The 17,061-nt window shown below is 41.5% G+C and overlaps 1 protein-coding gene across 3 annotated transcripts in view; it reads left to right on the top strand.

Moving 5' to 3' along the window:
• Positions 1 to 17,061, top strand: part of LOC147326181 (carboxyl-terminal PDZ ligand of neuronal nitric oxide synthase protein) — a 54,229-nt gene that overhangs the window by 33,456 nt on the left and 3,712 nt on the right. For all 3 annotated transcript variants that reach the window (XM_086301201.1, XM_086301202.1, XM_086301203.1), the window contains 3 exons: positions 4,446 to 4,607; positions 5,528 to 5,732; positions 6,501 to 6,831. In XM_086301201.1, coding sequence (XP_086157327.1) covers positions 4,446 to 4,607; positions 5,528 to 5,732; positions 6,501 to 6,831 — 698 coding nt within the window. The remainder of the gene's footprint in view (positions 1 to 4,445; positions 4,608 to 5,527; positions 5,733 to 6,500; positions 6,832 to 17,061) is intronic.

Raw genomic sequence — 17,061 nt, 5'->3', positions numbered from 1 at the left:
TGCAATAAGTGGACGCATACATTCATTTGATTACTGTAGAGAGGCAGTTTTTGTTGTTTTATTGGAGGTAAGGTAAGATGAGCATGGGAGCCAGTCGATGGTATCGGTTCCTTCATCCTCCAGAAACGTGCATATTTTTGCCACATGAAGCCCAGCATTGTCAGGTGGAGCCCAGAACTCATTGCACCAACACAGGGTCTCATGATGGATCCAAGGATTTTATCCCAATACCTAATGACAGTCAGGGTGCCGTTACTTAGTTTGTAGCAGTGTATGCATCCCTCCATGGATATGCCTCCTCAGAGCATCACTGACGCACCACCAAACCAGTCAGACAGATAACATAACGTTCTCCATGGCTTATCCAGACCCTTTCATGTTTGTCACATGTACTCTGGGTGAACCTGCTGCCATCTATGAAAAGCACAGGGCACTAGTTTTAGCTCCAATTCTGATATTTCATGACAACTGCCAGTCGGGCTCCATGGTGTCAGGCAGTGAACACAGGGCCCACTAGAGGATGACAGGCCCTTAGGTCACCCTCGTGAATACTACTTCTGATTGTTTGGTCAGAGACGTTCATGCTGGTTGTCATTTTGTAGCTCTGGCAGTTCTCATCCTTTTACTCCTTACACAAAGGAGCAGATACCTGTCCTGCTGATGGGTTAAGGACCTTCTACAGCGCTGTCCAGCTCTACTACAGCAATTGTCTGTCTCCAGGAATCTCCTCCATGCTATTGAGACCGTGCTGGGGGACAGCAAACCTTTTGGCAATGGCACGTGTTGATGTTGAATCCTGGAGGAGTTAGACTCATGCTACCATTTCAATGGCCTCCACCTACAAAACAGTCAATAATATAAAGCGCCTTGAGGCGACTGCTGTTGTGATTTGGCGCTATATAAATAAAATTGAATTGAATTGAATTGAATACAAAACCATTTCTGTTTTGTGTCCCATTGTTCCCCCTCTGTCGATAATTTCATTAACACCAAAGCAGCTGAAACTGATCAACACCCCCCTAACTCACCTGATCCATATCCCACAAATTAACCGACTTGATGCTGTACTCTGATTAAAAATTCCCCTTTCAATTTAATGCAACAATGAGAAACAAGCTAAAAAAAAAAACTGCCTTAATTGGCATCATTCATAAGCACAATCTCAGTTATAACAAAAAGTCTGTTTGTTTTGAAAAATCACACAAAGAAGCAGCACAAGCCAGGTCTTACTTACGGAGAGTACAGGGACTATTTCCCAAGTACTTCTATGAAAGAGTACTAACTCTTTAACTATGCCAATATTTTTATTAAACTTGACATGCAAAATTCCCTTACACTGCAGTTTCACATTCACAAACTTGTACTATAAATGCCCGTGTTTTATACGGGAGTATATATTTCCACCACATTTTCCATGTGGAAGCTCCTGTTTTATTTCTGACACTGGCTGTAGGGGTGAGGCAGGAGCTTTCACACTGTAATGATGACTTTCATTTTTGCATCAAACGGCTTCTACCTTTGTAGCTGCAGGGCATCAACTCTGATTCATTGCTTTGGCTCTAGTGGTGTTTTGATACTATAATCTAGGCATATCACTGCCAAATGGCTCATTGAACTAAGTAAGTACAGTATAGTGCTTTCTCATCTACTGCAGTACCTGACCACATCACTGACTGCAGATCTTCATGACTAATAAAAGATGCTATTTGGCAGCCTATTGTAGACATAAAATAACCTGATAACTCTTGCATGAGGTGGGAAATAATAGATTTTGGTTAGATTGTGTTTAACATGTGGCAGAGCTTGAATCCCTGTGAAATTAAAAGCTGACAATGATCTTTCTTTATGGTTTTGAGAGCAATAGGAGGAAAAGATGCAAAGGCTTTGGTGTGTTATGATGTCTTGCTTTTGGATTTGTCACCAGGACCAAGTGTGGCAAGCACAGTTGTTATCATGCTACTAAAAGAGGGAGAGTGCAATAGGAGCAAGGAACCTGAATATTTTTGCTGGCTGGGTACGGGCGACACTTAATCCCAAAAACCCAGCGTGTTCCCTTTGATTTTCTGAGAAACGCCACCGTAATCCCATTGAGGGGTTCACCAACATCTGCACCATGAAGATAAGCAAGGAGGGAATAAGAGAGAGTGAGCAGCTAGTAAAAAAATAGATGAGGGAAGGAATAATGAGAGATATTGGATATCAGGAAAGACGTAAAGTAAAGCTGACAAAGGGACTGGCTGTATTTGAATGCCAGGATGATAACACTCACCACAAGGGTGGGAAAGAAATGAACAGAAATGCCCCTGACACCATCTGAAGTGTTAAATCAGCTTGCTTTTTTGAGTGTATTTTTTGTTAGACAACTACTAACACTGATTTTCATCAGTTTGAAGCTTTTTCATAACTTTTTTTAAAGCTAATAATGTACATTTAAAATGTTATTACCTTAAAAAAGTCTTCCTTAACTAGAATTCTTAAGTAAGTGAACATTTGTTGCCCAATAGGCTGTATATAAAAGATGGACATGGCCACTGTGATCACCTACTGATTTGTAGACTACCATTTTACTTATAGTTTGTCATCTTATGCCTCAGTCACACAGGCCTAGAGACGAGTCGGGGACCCTCTGACAACCTCTGGTCACTGGTGAAAAATGTGTATTCCCCAACTGGTTTGAGAGTGGTTCCTGGCTATTGCTTTGAAATTGCTTATAAAGGGGGCACTGGATTAAAAAGCTCTTTGTGGTTGCTAACACTTTGTTGCCTGTAGTTCGTATGAAAGAAAGCTTGTCTGCAGGCAGTAGTAAAACCCACGCTGTTTGACACAAACCTCTTCAGAGTAAAAGTTGTGCCCAACTTTTACTTTCAAGGCCAACGTTTTCCATTTCTAGTTTGTGTTGCACTTTTACCAGTATCCGCTCGTAGAGCAGTTAGCAAGTGTTTGTAGACATGGAAACTTACATCCAAACCATGGGTAACTGCGGCAAACAGCTACCAAACAACCAAAGATATCACAGAGAATTTTTCAGCACAGCACTTTGTACCTCTTTGAAACCAATTTCATCTACCAAGTACCAACAGCTTCCAGCAACTGTTTGCCTACTGGCAGGGGATGGGTCACTGACTGGTTGTAGGCCTATGCAAATAAAGTTTTAGCAATCAGTTTCACAGTGTCTGCCATCAGCCTCTTACCATTTGATATGTTTTTCCTCTGAGTCTGTGAAACCAGGGCCTTATGTCGCCATCTTGTTTTTTGGTTTGCTTGTTTGCCTCTATTTGAACAAAAGAGTAGCAAAGGTGATGCGCTCTAGCTCTAGCTAGCTAACTTCCCGTGTCCCGTGTTAACTATGATGATTCCAATTTTAATTAGCCAAAAAACAGACTGTAAACAAAATGTATTTTTTGTTGTGCATTTTGTTGGTTACTGGTTACTAAGGTGCCGGCCATAGCCTATCCCAGTGGTGGCTTGAAGCATGTGACATTGTTTTTATTAATTCCCATCAACTTCAAAAATAGCAAGGATGTTAGAGACTAAAATGGAAAGCTCTTGTGTAAAATGGACAAAATGGTGTGTTCATAAAGTTATGATCACTATAGTTTGTTGCTCATAGTTGATTAAAAATGTGGTAAAGCAGACTTGCTATGTGTCAGTGTCAGAACCTGTGAGAGCAACATTAGATACATTGATACATTAGAGCTAAAGCCTCATCTTTAATGTAATGCCAGTGAGCTGCCTCTCATAAAAATCTGCCTGAACTTGAAAGTACATTACAGTGTTCTGCCTGCCCTCTAGTGGTGAGATGTGGCATTTTCTTTTCTTTTCATTTCATTTTAGTAATAATAAGTGGTGTAATTATACACATATAAATCTTGTGTTTTATATGTTTTACATGTATGTTCTGTCATGAAACCATCACCACACATACAGACACACACACAACCTCCATTTTTTGATGACTGCAAATACCCCAGATGCAGAAACCCACAACCTATCTGCCCTTCTTACTGTGCAAGGCAGGAGGGGAAGTGAAAAGCTACTTAAGGAATGCCCTATATCTCCAGGAAATTTTTATGCTACCAGAGATCATCTGGAAAATCGTTAAAAATGTGTTACAGGACAGATGGAGGCAGGATGGAAGGAAACGAGAAAATCATATGGTAATGAGCATATAGCTTATAGAAGTGGCATTACAGCAGGGGCCCCTCGGGAGCTCAGTGGATGACTATCTTGATCTTGGGGACAGAACAGGAAAGTCTATATCCCGCTAGTATGGTAATTGCATTAATCTGTCCAAGGTCTATAAATAGGTCATGTTATGCAGCTAGGACATGCAGCTAGCAGCTCCGTGGGTTCTGAAGGCTCGAACCTCATACCTTCGTCCCAAGCCAGCCTGTTTTCATCAATAAGTGTGTTTTTTTCTCTCCGTGTTGTTTGTCTGGGGTTAGGACTTCGATCGAAGGTCCCTCTTCACTGTGACATCCCAAGGCATTACTCCCAGCAGCCCTTGCTCTCCTTCTATTACTCCGCTGGCATCACAGCACTACCTGCAGCTTCTTCAGCAGCAGCTGCAGCAGCAGCAGCAGCACACACACGTGGCTGTTGCTCAGGTAAGAATCATATACACACAGTCTTACAGGGTGTACAGCATTAGACACACACAAAAATCCCAAAGTACAGAATACTTTTTAATCCTCTGCTGTACATGTAATAAAAATACAGATTCAGAGCTTTATGATGAGATTCACTGTAACTGGACTTAGCTGCACGTCAGATATTAAGTGGTAAATGTCTCTATTCACACTTCATAAATAACTAACATTTAAAAAATATTCTTTTATGTTTTTTATTATCGTCTTCTACCAGCAGGATTTCAGATTATTAGAGGCACTTTGAAGATGGCATTTCATTACTCAGAATTAAAATAAATGATTTTTGCTATTGCCAGTAACTTTTTAGGTTGATCCTGGCTCATGCTGTGAATTTGCCTAATGGCAAAAATGACTAAACTTCCTTTGGCCTATTTAGAAACGTACATGGATAATGCACAAAAATAAGGTAGACTTTTCTCTGCTTCACCCCAGAGCACATTCCGAATTTGCATAATGAGAAAACAGCAACAAACAGTTTATTACCTGCTTCTCTGTGTTTCTCATATTAATGTTGTCCCACTAGAGGGCAGAACTGACACAGTAATGGAAGGACAGTTATTGCAGCTTAATATCTCACTGCCTGGGCTGAAACATAGACACACAAATGATGATAACAAAACATTTGAATGCAGTAAGTCTTCTGCACCAACCACTTAGTCAGTCTTAGACCCAAACAGCCAGAATGTCAGCACTTCCCATTGCAGTCTAGTTATTATAAATATAGAAAGTAATGTAAATCTAAATTTGTCTCCGCAAAATTCTGGAGCTTATGCCGGGTGCGATGTATAAGAACACTGTTTATGTTTCCATTTTGCACGCTCAGGTCAGAAATGTTCCCACTCAAACAAAACACACCTCGGCCTTTGTTCTCTCTCCAGGTACAGCTGCTGAAAGATCAGATGGCAGCAGAGACCGCCGCTCGTATCGAGGCTCAGGCCCGCGTCCACCAGCTGCTGCTGCAGAACAGGGATTTGCTGCAACACCTGACCCTGCTCGTGCAGCAGCTGAAAGAGCTGGAGGCCCGCGCCCTGAAAGCAACACACCCAGGGCAGCCGCAACAGGAGCTGCAAGCTAATGGACACGGTAGGCGACTGGAGGGGTGACTGCTGAGAACAGCATGTTGCCTTTTGAGTAATTTGTTGTCAGGTCAGGTTGTCTATGTGCTGCGGTCTTGATTGCTCACTCCTTTTTTTTTTTGGCCTGTGGATGAAAGTCACGACACAAGCCACGCTCACTCACCGATTTCCCGCGCTTGCCAGCATTGTCATCTGTGCTTGTGGTGATGGAAGATGAAATTTCAGCATAAACTGTCGAGCAATTCAGCCTGGAGAAATTTAACCAAACTGAAAAGGAGTGTGTGGCTGCCAGCCCGACAGATGACATTTTACGTTGAAAGGACTACTGCGCTTTTATACAGGCTTGAAAATTAAAATCGAGAACCATGCATCAACCCCATACTGTGTTATCCCCCCCCCACGCATTCCCGTGTAACGCACAGTGGCATAAATCATACTGTGCGCAGTGGATTAAAAACACTTCCCCTCAGCAATATCTTACTTCTCAGTGAGAAGGTGATGATAACAGCCTTTATTCTTTGTTCTTTTTCAGCTAAAAGAATGAAACTAACTAGAGGCAGAGCTGTCAGTCTCTACATTAGTTGTGTTGGCTTAGAGAAAATCTTGCTGACCTCAGGTGCGGCTGGCCTGAGATCAGTGCACAACCAGATCTTTTTCTATAATGAAAGTTAGAAATCTTAACAAACTATTCTAAAAAGTCTGCATGCTGGTTACAGGTGACTCGTGTCATTAAACCTCTTGTTGATTTGTCTCCCATTTTTTCTGTTTTTCTCAGATGGCCAGCAGTCATCAGGTGGCTTAGTTTCAGCATCAGCAAAGTCCCTGTCCTTAAATCTGAAGAATCACTACAGTCAGACCCTGGACCACCTCATCACCTCCACGCCCTCGCGGCTGTTTGAAACCTCGCCCCTGTCGCCCACCCAGGTGGGCTGTGCTGAGTCCTACCTCAATCTGCTTAACATGGAGAGCGGCGTCAAACCACCAGCCTCAGCCAACAATGACCTGGACCCCTTCATCAGAGCAAATGGCGCTGTGGAAGACAAGGAGATGTCCGGCAATGAGATTGTCCCGTTCACATCCCGAAACTCTGCCAGCATGGATGAAAAGTAAGACTGCTGTCTTCATGTTTATTGTAAAGAAAAAGACAATATTGGGTGGCTGGAGTGAAGCAATTACATATACATACATACAGAAATTTCTGTTTTGCTGTAACGCTATTACAAACAACAAATTGGCTTATCCCAGCATTGGGAAATTGTTCATATCACTTCCTCAAATACACAAGAGTGAGAATTCTTTTATACAAGAATTCAGAGAGTGGAGGACATCACATGCAGTTGCCTGAGGGGGGAATTTGGTATATGAAAATTCCTTGGCTATCTAGCCTAGGCAAAGCCCTGCCACTAACAGTTCAGAGTCTGTGCCTTCACAGCAGTGTGATCAACATAGCACTGTTTGTTGGTAATAGCAGCAGCGATGTATCCACCAGATAGTGGTGGGGCGTGGAGATTTTGCTCATCCATCTCCCATGTCCATGATGACAGAAGAGAAATACGGCTTGTATAGTCAATCAGTCGTTTTACATATCAGGAGATAAGAACAAAAATTATGTGGCTTTTAAAATAAAGTAAAATTCAGATGAACAACTACAGATGCCATATTGCACTGTGTAGTTATTTAATTAGTAAAAGTTCAAATGCACATGCTGTGCATAAAAATTTATCTACACCTTCATTGCTTCTAAAGGAGTTAAGAGGGTAATTAGCAGCCGGGTGCATTTGATTTATTCATCATCAGCAAGTGTGAGCACCTCTCTAAAAGGAAACGTTTTGGCAGTTTTGCTGGTCTCGAGCATGCAAGTGTGTGTGTTAACGAAATGGCGAGGAGGAAGGACATTAGCTCTGATCTCAAAGAGGCAATTGTTGCTGTCATCAATCTGGGAAGGGTTATAAAGCCATTTCCACACAAGTTGTCCATCATCCTACAGTGAGAACGATTATTTAAGAGTGGAAAATATTCCACACACTTGCCAGCCTTCCCAGGAGCAAATTCACCCCAAGGTCAGACTGTGCAATTCTCAGAGAAACTACAAAAAAACCCAAGAGCTACATCTCAGACTCTACAGGCCTCAGTTGGCATGTTAAATGTTAAAGTTCATGATTGTACGATTAGAAAAACGCTGGAAAAGTATGACTTGTTTGGAAGGGTTGGTAAGAGAAAGCCTCTTCTCTCTAAAAAGAATGCGTAAGCATGGCTTAAGTTTGCAAAGTTGCACCTAAACAAATCTTGAGAATTCTGCAAAAATCTCCTTTGGACAGGTGGAGGGGTGTTTGGTTTAATGCACAGTGGCACATTTGGTAAAAAACAAACCAAATTGGAACTCATTCCAACTGTCAAGCACGGTGGAAGAGTGGTGAGGATTTAGGCTTAGTGTGCAGCCACAGGACCTAGTCACCTTGCAGTCAGCATTAACTCTGTATACTAGTATTCTAGAGTTAAATGTGAATGATGTGGAGTATTATAAAAAACTGAAAAGTAATAACAAGCAGAACTTTGTTTCAAAGAAGTTGATTGGATTGGTAACCTTTAACGACGCTAGCAGGCGGGTTTTGCTAACTTTGGACTGAACAGCATTAGCTGTTTCTCCTGTTAAGTTAAACTAAGGAGTATAGATTGACATTTAGCACACATATCCTCGTCCAACTTGCTGAACATTTCCCCCGAACGTTAAGCTCCTTTAATGGCTTCTCAACATGAGTTTGTTTCATGAAACAGAAACACGAGGCCAGAGTTTAGAGCTGATGGAGTTTCGTGTGTTTCTCTTAAATCTCATTCCCTCTCATGAGCAACTCCAATCCCCTCTTTGTTTGTCTAACCCGAAACCTTCTCTTCCCCCGTGTTCTGTAATCCCCTGACTGCAGTCACACTTTGATTAGCTGGAGGCGTTTTCTGCTGAGTCGAGCTGTTCCCCGCTAATAACACTGAAAGCTAGCGGATGTGTATGTCGCTGCGTAGCCTGGTTACCCCAAACACAAACTGACATAAGCAGCATGCATGGCCATTAAACCACACATCGAGAGAATAAGGACAGTAAATGTGATCGTTTTCTTGCAATAATTCATTATTATTGTGTTTTGCTTTTCAGGCTTACTCGAGGCTCCATTTCTCGCTTGTACATTTTATCTTGTGAATTGCTTTTACTACCTTACCTTTGACTCAGCATCTAAATTGTCTGGCATGCCGCCCAGTGATACCTGTGCACGCACACACACACACACACACACACACATGCCTTGCAAACATATATAGAACTACTGTGTATAATCACTTTTTAATTAGGTTTAAATGCTCTTAAAACCCCTCCTGCTCTAAACTTTTACTACAAAAGATCCAGGAGAGTTCTCAGTCAGGATAAACTCTTTTAGTAATTTCCTTTTTATCCAGTTTCCTTTTCCTTTCATTCACACACTTAAATTGGCTCTACAGAGCATCTTTAAGATGATTTCAAAACAGTGAAGGAGGAAAATGGGAAGTTGACCTGGCAGATTGCTTGTGCTTATCCAGACTCATAGCCTGTGGTTTCGTCCCAGCCAGTCCCCACTCACATCCATTCACAACCTGAAACTCTACCCTGCTACTACCTTTTTTTTTTTGCATAAGCAAAAGAAAAAACAAAGGTTAACCTCAGACGTCTTCCAAAGAGAAGCGTCCTGTTACTGTACATTTCCATCTGAATATTGAATTCTTCTGGGAGTGTGCGGCTCGCATGCAAGGCCCTCTCGCTCCCGCTGTTTCACTGCCCCACCACATTTTCTATTTTAAAAGACGAAGTAGCTCAGGAACTTACCACCAAAGTGACTTTTCTCTGGCTGCCACCCTCCTCCTCATCCTCCTCCTCCTGTATTGGCTTGTGTTAGCGTCCTCTCCTGAGTGACATCATCTTTATGTAAAAAGCAATCTTGAAATTTGATGCCCGGCTCTTACACAAACGACATACAGAAGGGATGAAAGTCAGGGTTACTGCTGAGCAGAAGAAATACACAACAAACAGTTTTGACCTTTTTTGCTGTTTAGATTAGGTGATGTGATGAAGCTTATGTAGCCCAGCCAGATCTTGTAAATTTGCTACAGCATAGGAAAAATAGAGGGGAGGTGGGGGCGGCAGTGGAAAAATGGAAACTTCATCTCCTTTGTGTTATTGTGCCCCCCCACCCCACCCGTTTGCCAAACTCCTTTGCATTACCTTTGACGCAGTGAGACGCCTCCTGTGTCTGCCCTCCCCCACCCGCTGCATAGCAAATTTTATTGCTTCCATTTGCTTTTGTTTTCTGGATTTCCCCAGCGGATCAATGTTTACAGCCTGAGTGGCCCAATTTTATGTTCTGCGAATGACTAGACAGGTCCTCCAGTGCCATCTTCTCCCTCCCATCTCTTCTTTACCCCCCTCCCCGCCCTCCCTTGCTCCCATATCTAGCACTGGTCAAGCAGAGTGGCACTGTTAATGCAAAATCACCACGCATTATCCTACAAATTCATATGTGTGTTCTTCAGCTCGCCAGCTGTCCCCGGTGCTTTATGTTGCCGCTTATAGCGTTCGGTGTATAGCCAGCCGTGTAGTGAGTCAACCTTTACACAACACGAGTGGGATCAAAACAGGATGTTATAGTAGGCTTAAAATACACTTTGTTGCCACAACTTTGAGCTGAGTAAGAGGATGACTAAAGTGAGCGGAGACTCCTGAGTGTACGGACGTTTGTACAAAATGTTGAGTCAATCCATACGTTAGTGAGATATCTCTACCTGGACCAAAGTGGTAGACAGACCAAAGATTGACATCCCTTGAGCCACAATGCTGCTAAAAGCTGCAGCCTGCCCACACAGAGCTCAGACAGAAACATATAGTAGCCAGCTTATATTCACAAGTGAGTCATACTTTCCCGTGGCATACACTGCACTGTATACACTGCATTCTCTTCCACTCTCTCCGACAGGACTGCATGTTGCATAATCACATTTCCTGACCTATCTCATGATATTCCTTTCTCCTCCATCTTTTCTTCATTTTGCTGCTTCATCACATCATGGTCTCTGTTTCCGAGCTGCACTATCTGACCTCGCCGGCTGATAATTTGATTGCACAAATGTGATGGGAGCGTACTGGATAATGGTTTTAGGCATTTGGGCAGAACCCATACTGTCCGCTGAATTTGCATGCTGTTTTTCACAAACAGTTACTGTAATGTTTTTTGACAGTTTTTCAGCAAGATTCATTCGTGCCTTCGGACTCAGATTGGGCTGAATGTGATGTCTGCAAAGCTGGAAAGTTTGTAAGAATGAGCTTTGACAGGCACTCAAATTGGCAGGTTTCTGCTTTTCAGAAAAATTAGTGGAATTTTGAAGTTTTGCAGACTTTCACGTTCGTCCATCTACAAACTTAAACGTCCCACACGGACATCTAACCAACACCCTCGACTGGGGTTAAGTGTTAGTTTCTGTAGAAAAACAAGATGCTTTTACAAAGGCCCAGCGTCCCCTTTGAGTTTACACGTCCTACTTCTTTTCTTCTTTCTCTTCGTGATTGACTGCTTTGTTCCTTTTTATTTAATGGTTAAAAAATTAGTCATGTGTACTTAGGTTGTAAATAAATGTTTTAAAAAGCCTTTGCTCCTCTCTCCGCTCTGTTCGTTTATTTTCATGTGAGATTTATTAGTTCAAGAACAGACAGTGAAAAGGCTGTCACATATCTTTGGTAGTAAAATAATTCAGGGAAAAGGCACTGGTACTCCATCTACTAACCATTTCTTAAGTAATAGACTTGTCTGTGGAAAGTTTTTTATTAAGAAGATATTTTGTTTTTGTGATATTTTTGAGTTATGGAAGGAAAATTAATCACTACTTTGCAGATTTATCATGTGCCACCAAGTAGCAATGCACCAATCCAATCTAATGGAGTCCAGTCGTGAGCTCAGTTCAGTCCTGACTCGAAAAACTGGATTGGATTGGATGTCAGAGCTGGCACATTTCAGTTCAAACCATGCATCATTAGCTGCTAGCAGGATCGCTAACGTAGCATGTAGAAAGCTAGCAGCAAAGCGACAGCAGCTTGGAGATATTTTACTGTAGCTACACCAGCAGCTTTTGTTTTCTCTGCAAGTTTTTAATTTAACCACAAATTATTTTCAAGCGAGGTAATTATTGACATTATTTATGCATGCCTAAAGTAGTTGACTTGCATTGCTGTTCTAAGGCAATTGACAGGCCTCAAGGTTTTGTGTTCTGTCCAGTTTTTACAGATTACAATACATGAAAAAAATGCAGTAACTTATAGTGCCAGAATAACCAGCACAGTGAATGACAGTAATCCTTTCAGTTTTAAGTAAATTCCAAATTCCAAAAATGTTAGAATTGCTGTGAAAATGTAAATAAACGAACAAAATTCTGTAAAATGGTATTAGCGCTTTTTGAATTTGACAAAAGCCAAAAAGGCTAGAAAAGTAAGTAGCACTACAAAGAAACAGCTGTTGGGGGGAATAACTAGGTTAACAGGTCAGTAACATGGTTTTTACAGGCAGTGGTTTCACTGGTCTGCAAAAACCTGGTGCTACAAATTGTGGAAAAGTTCAGAATAATGTAAAATTGTGAAGAATTTGAGAAAAGCATCATCAGTAGTACATAGCATTGTCAAAACACTAAGAAAATCTGGAGAAATCTCTGTGCGTAAGAAAGAAGGATAAAAATCAATACTAGATTTCCATATCTTCTGGCCTTCAGGAAGCAAGGCATTAAAAACAGGCGTGATTCTGTCTGTAAAGTCACTGCGTGGGCTCAAGAACACTTCCAAAAGTATTTGTCTGTAAACACAGTTCATTTTGCCATCCACAAATAGAGGTTAAAGCTCTAACATTCAACAAAGTGCCCATATGTGAACACTGCTCAGAAATTCTGCTGTCTTCTCTGAACCAACGCTCATTTCAAATAGACTAAATTAAACTGTAAAATTGTTCTGCGGTTGGATAAACTGAAATTATTTTTGGAAAACGTGGACACTGCATTCTCTGGAGTAAAGAATAGAAATTGCATCTCTGATTGTATTGGGGGTGCATTATTGTCTGCATAATTTGCAGTTTGCACATCTCAAAAGCATCATGAGTGCTGAAAGGTGCAAACAGGTTTTGCAAGGAAGGCATTTCATATTTTAGATAGACAATCCTAAACCGCTTACTGCAGCTATTAAACAGCACAGCTTTGTAGTTGAAAAGTCCAGGTGCTGCCCTGCCTGCTGTCCAGACTTTTTACTAATTTAAAACATTTGGTCCATTATGAAATAAAAATGATGACAAAGAAGACCCAGGACTGTTAAGCAGTTAGATTCATATATCACAAATAAAATGGGACAACATCCCTCTCCCAAAAGTCCAGCACCTGGTCTTTTCAGTTCCCAGATGTTTATCGAGTATTGTTAAATCATGGTGAACATGGCCCCTTCCCTACTTCACAGCTTTTTTTAAAAGATGTGTTGCTACTATCAACGTCAGAATGACCCTATTTTTTGTTTAAATTGGTACATTTTCTCATTTTAAACATTGGTTATGTTTTCCACATTATATTGCAAGTAAAATATGGGTTTGTGAGATTTGCAGAGCTTTGCTTTGTGTATTTATTTACATTTTACACAGCACTCCAGGTTTTTTGGAATTGAGGTCATGCAGTACTTTGCAATGCTACCTTTGGATTTCAGGTCAGCTAAAGGTGACTTTTGTAAAATGCATATTTTCCACAAAGCATTTTGAATGCGCTATCTCTCTGATTTTCACCTCTTGCTGGCATTTGCAGCTGTATTCAGCGCCACGCACCAAGTCAGACTGATGGAAAAACCTTTGGTCTAGTCAGGGAAGTGCATGTTTCCACCTTATGTAACACCGAAGTTATTATTGACTTGTTGAAGCTGAGTTTAGAATGGGGGAAAATACTTCCACACCCAGCTGCTCGACCGAATATCTCCATTCCTGTCTGCTACTGTGTGGTATTAGATATTACCACGGAGGGTACCAATGATGGAAATGTTCAAATCCAAAACCTTTTAGCTGTTATTCCTTCCACATGCATAGCTCCCCGACTCTCTGTCGTCTAATTGTGGCCTCTCTTTGGTACAGGTGTGAGGACCCGCTCCTGCTCATCCTCTTCTTCCTCTAACCATCCCTCATTTCCTAACGAGATATCATCAGCCACTGCCTTAAACCCCCCCAGCTCATGCCTTTCATCGCCCTGTCCCCATCCCCATCCCTCTCATCGTTTACCGCACCAACCTGCTTCTCCCTGGGAGCCCGGGGAGCTCTCTGCCACTGCCTAAGCCCCCTTCCTCTCTTCCTCTTCCTCCTCTTCTCTGCCCCTTCTCCTCCCTCTATGTGAGTATTACTCATGGTAACCAGCATGTGGAGCATGTGTCTGTGGCACAAGCATGAGGCTGTGCATGCAGTGGATGAACAGTGTGGGTGTTCGCTGGCTCGTGCGTAGGTCTCGCCAGTGATTTCTCTGCTAATGACTGCGTAACCTCTATTTACATTCAAATGTGCTTCTGCAAATTTAGAAGCCGCATTAGCATTGAGGTAATCAATGAGTCACAAATGTTTTATGCACAGCACTTTTGTCTCTGTTTTCCACCTTTTGTTGGATTGTTTTGTCTCTCCCGGTTTTGCCAGAAGAGAGGAAACGTTCTTGTCAAGACGTGGTATTATTTTATCTGTGGAGGTTTGGCCTGAGCTGTAAAACTGTCAGAGCAGGGCTGGAGGAGCGGCACATCTTTATGTACCTGTCTTAGACTCGATCTGTTAGAGTCGGCTCTGTGAGATATTTTAGAGTGTGAGTGTGTGTTTTTGTCACATGCATGTTTTGATTTACCGAGAGAATCTGAGAAGACCATCCACCGCCATAAAGCACCAGAGGTCTCACGTACTGTTCTGCTGCATGTGTGACAAGCAGCTATTAAAGAAACCATCAGAAATCTTGTAATTAATCAAGTTCAGTCAGGACCACTACAGTCAAAACAGAACTGTATTTACATCAGAGTTAATTTATATTAATCAGCATTTATGAAACGTGGAAAGGCCAACCGGGAGCATTCCTCCCATAGCAGCAGCAAGACCTGCAGCACAGATCCGAGTGGCATTCACTGACCAATATGACAATTAAGTCACACACAGCACTAAGGGAGGAGCTGGGGTGGAATCCAAAGCAGCTGGCAGGTGCACAACAACTAAACTAGTTTTAATATCACACCCTATATGAGATTCCAGTTGGATGCGTAGAAGATTGCTGAGGAGTCATTTGCTGCTGGTTAGCTTGGGATCAGCCGGGAATTGTGACTGCGCTTGTCTTTGTGCCCTGCCTCAATTTAGAAGTAGTGGAAGTAGTAGTTTTCCAGCTGCATTGTGAAAAAAAGATAAATCCACAGTGAAATCAACTGAATCTAATTGCTGATCAAATGATACACCAGAAGTAAGCACTCATGTTCTCTTTTGAACTGTGTTTGTACTGTCATTGCAGGTACTCTCATAATAATCACTTGACTTTATAGGATAATGAGCACTGGACGACTTGATCACTGTGGGCTACTGTGGGCCATTTCACAGTCAAAAGTCTGACCCCAGTCCTTAGCTCATCTTGTATTCTGTACACCTAACGGGACTAACTGAGCATTGGATTTTTAAAGTTCAGTGACCTATTTTCAGTATTTTCTTGCTAAAGTATCTACTGTTTAATCACTAACACTCTGTAGCTCTACATAATATAGAATGAAAGCTGTTATGTTACATAATAATAAAATTTAAATTAGCTCTTCAGACTCAAGATGTGAAGGATAATACATGTTTTATCCAGCAACAACAGCTGGTTATAAGCTAACGTCATGCCAGCTAATGTTAGGCTCATGTATGTTACAAATCACGCTTTCGCTCTGATAAACAACTTGATTACATTCTCATAATGTATGAGAGCTTATTTGCTAAATGTCAAAGTTTCGCTCACAGCAGAAAGGGTTAGCAGACTGACACTCAATACAAATAAACGGTGGCCACCATAGCTAGGATTGTGCTCTTGAATTGGGAAGGGTAAAGAAATCTACTGACGTCTAGTGGTGAGATTTTACACACTGTAACTTTAAAATACAGACATGGTGTTGGCAGAGTATTTATTTAAAAAAGGTTAATATTAGAAGTTGTAATGTTATATACATTAACATTAGTTTAAGCATTTATTGAAGCAATAATTTACTTTAATTTAGCCAATCACTAGGGCTGCCACGATTAGTCGACTAGTCACGATTACGTCGACTATCAAAATCGTCGACGACTGATTTAATAGTCGACGCGTCATTTGAAGCTTTGTAAGATCCCAAAAGCAGGAATAATAGCAGGATTTAAGAGTGTAATAACGGACTGAAACAGAAGATGGCAGCACTGCATGTACAAGGATGCCAGCTGCCGTTAAACCCCGAAGAAGAAGAAACTGTGTCCCAGAATTCATAGCGCGGCCCAGCGCAGTTGTCAACAATGGCGGCAGCTAGTTAGTTTTAATATTACTCTTATTATTCTTTCTGGGTCACAAAATAAACGTTTAACATATTTTCAGGCGAGAATGTAGCTGTGTAAACCTCAAATATCTGCTCAGTTTATCAAGACACCACATATTTTCAAAAGCGCTCCGACGTTTTCGGAGGCGTCTGTTACCCACTAGCTCGATAGCTAGCCGGGGGCCATGAGAGCACCGGACTCCCGGCAGATCGTTTTCAAACCCACCGCCCTACTCAGGTTAAACATATACAAGTCACTTAGATAACTTAAAAATGTTATTGTTTGGCTTTTTTCAGTATTTTATTTGTTCCTGAGTAAATCGGCTGAGTTTATTAAACTCCACCGAAACAATCTGCACATTTAATTAGAATTCAATTAACTATCATCTTGTCTTTATTTTTAGTTAGCACAGACCTTAAACACTTAAAGCTGTAAGCTAATGATAGTTATATAAGAGCAGATGCTGCTGGTGCAATAAGCTGTACTTTTACGTTCAATGGATGATGATCTGATTAGTCGACTAATCGCAAAAATAATCGGTGACTAGTCGACTATCAAAATAATCGTTTGTGGCAGCCCTACAATCAGCACTATAGCTGACTTAACTTTGGATGCTGTTGAATGTCAGTTGTTTTAAGTGGTTCGCTAAAGTATTGGAACTATTTCCTCGTCCCTTGCAATGACATGACAGCATTTTTACATTTTGCCTTTGGCGAATTGGTTGACGAATTCGTTGGTCATCTACCTCGAATACTAAGTACTTCCATA

Source organism: Aulonocara sp. 'chitande type north' Nkhata Bay, linkage group LG7 (genome assembly GCF_057382095.1).
Source record: "Aulonocara sp. 'chitande type north' Nkhata Bay isolate Kocher_YH1m ecotype deep benthic linkage group LG7, A_spYH_male_GT1.1, whole genome shotgun sequence".
In the NCBI taxonomy this organism is placed as follows: Eukaryota; Metazoa; Chordata; class Actinopteri; order Cichliformes; family Cichlidae; genus Aulonocara; species Aulonocara sp. 'chitande type north' Nkhata Bay.
The sequence above is the reverse complement of the archived record's forward strand: the minus strand, read 5'-3'. Positions and strand labels throughout refer to the sequence as shown.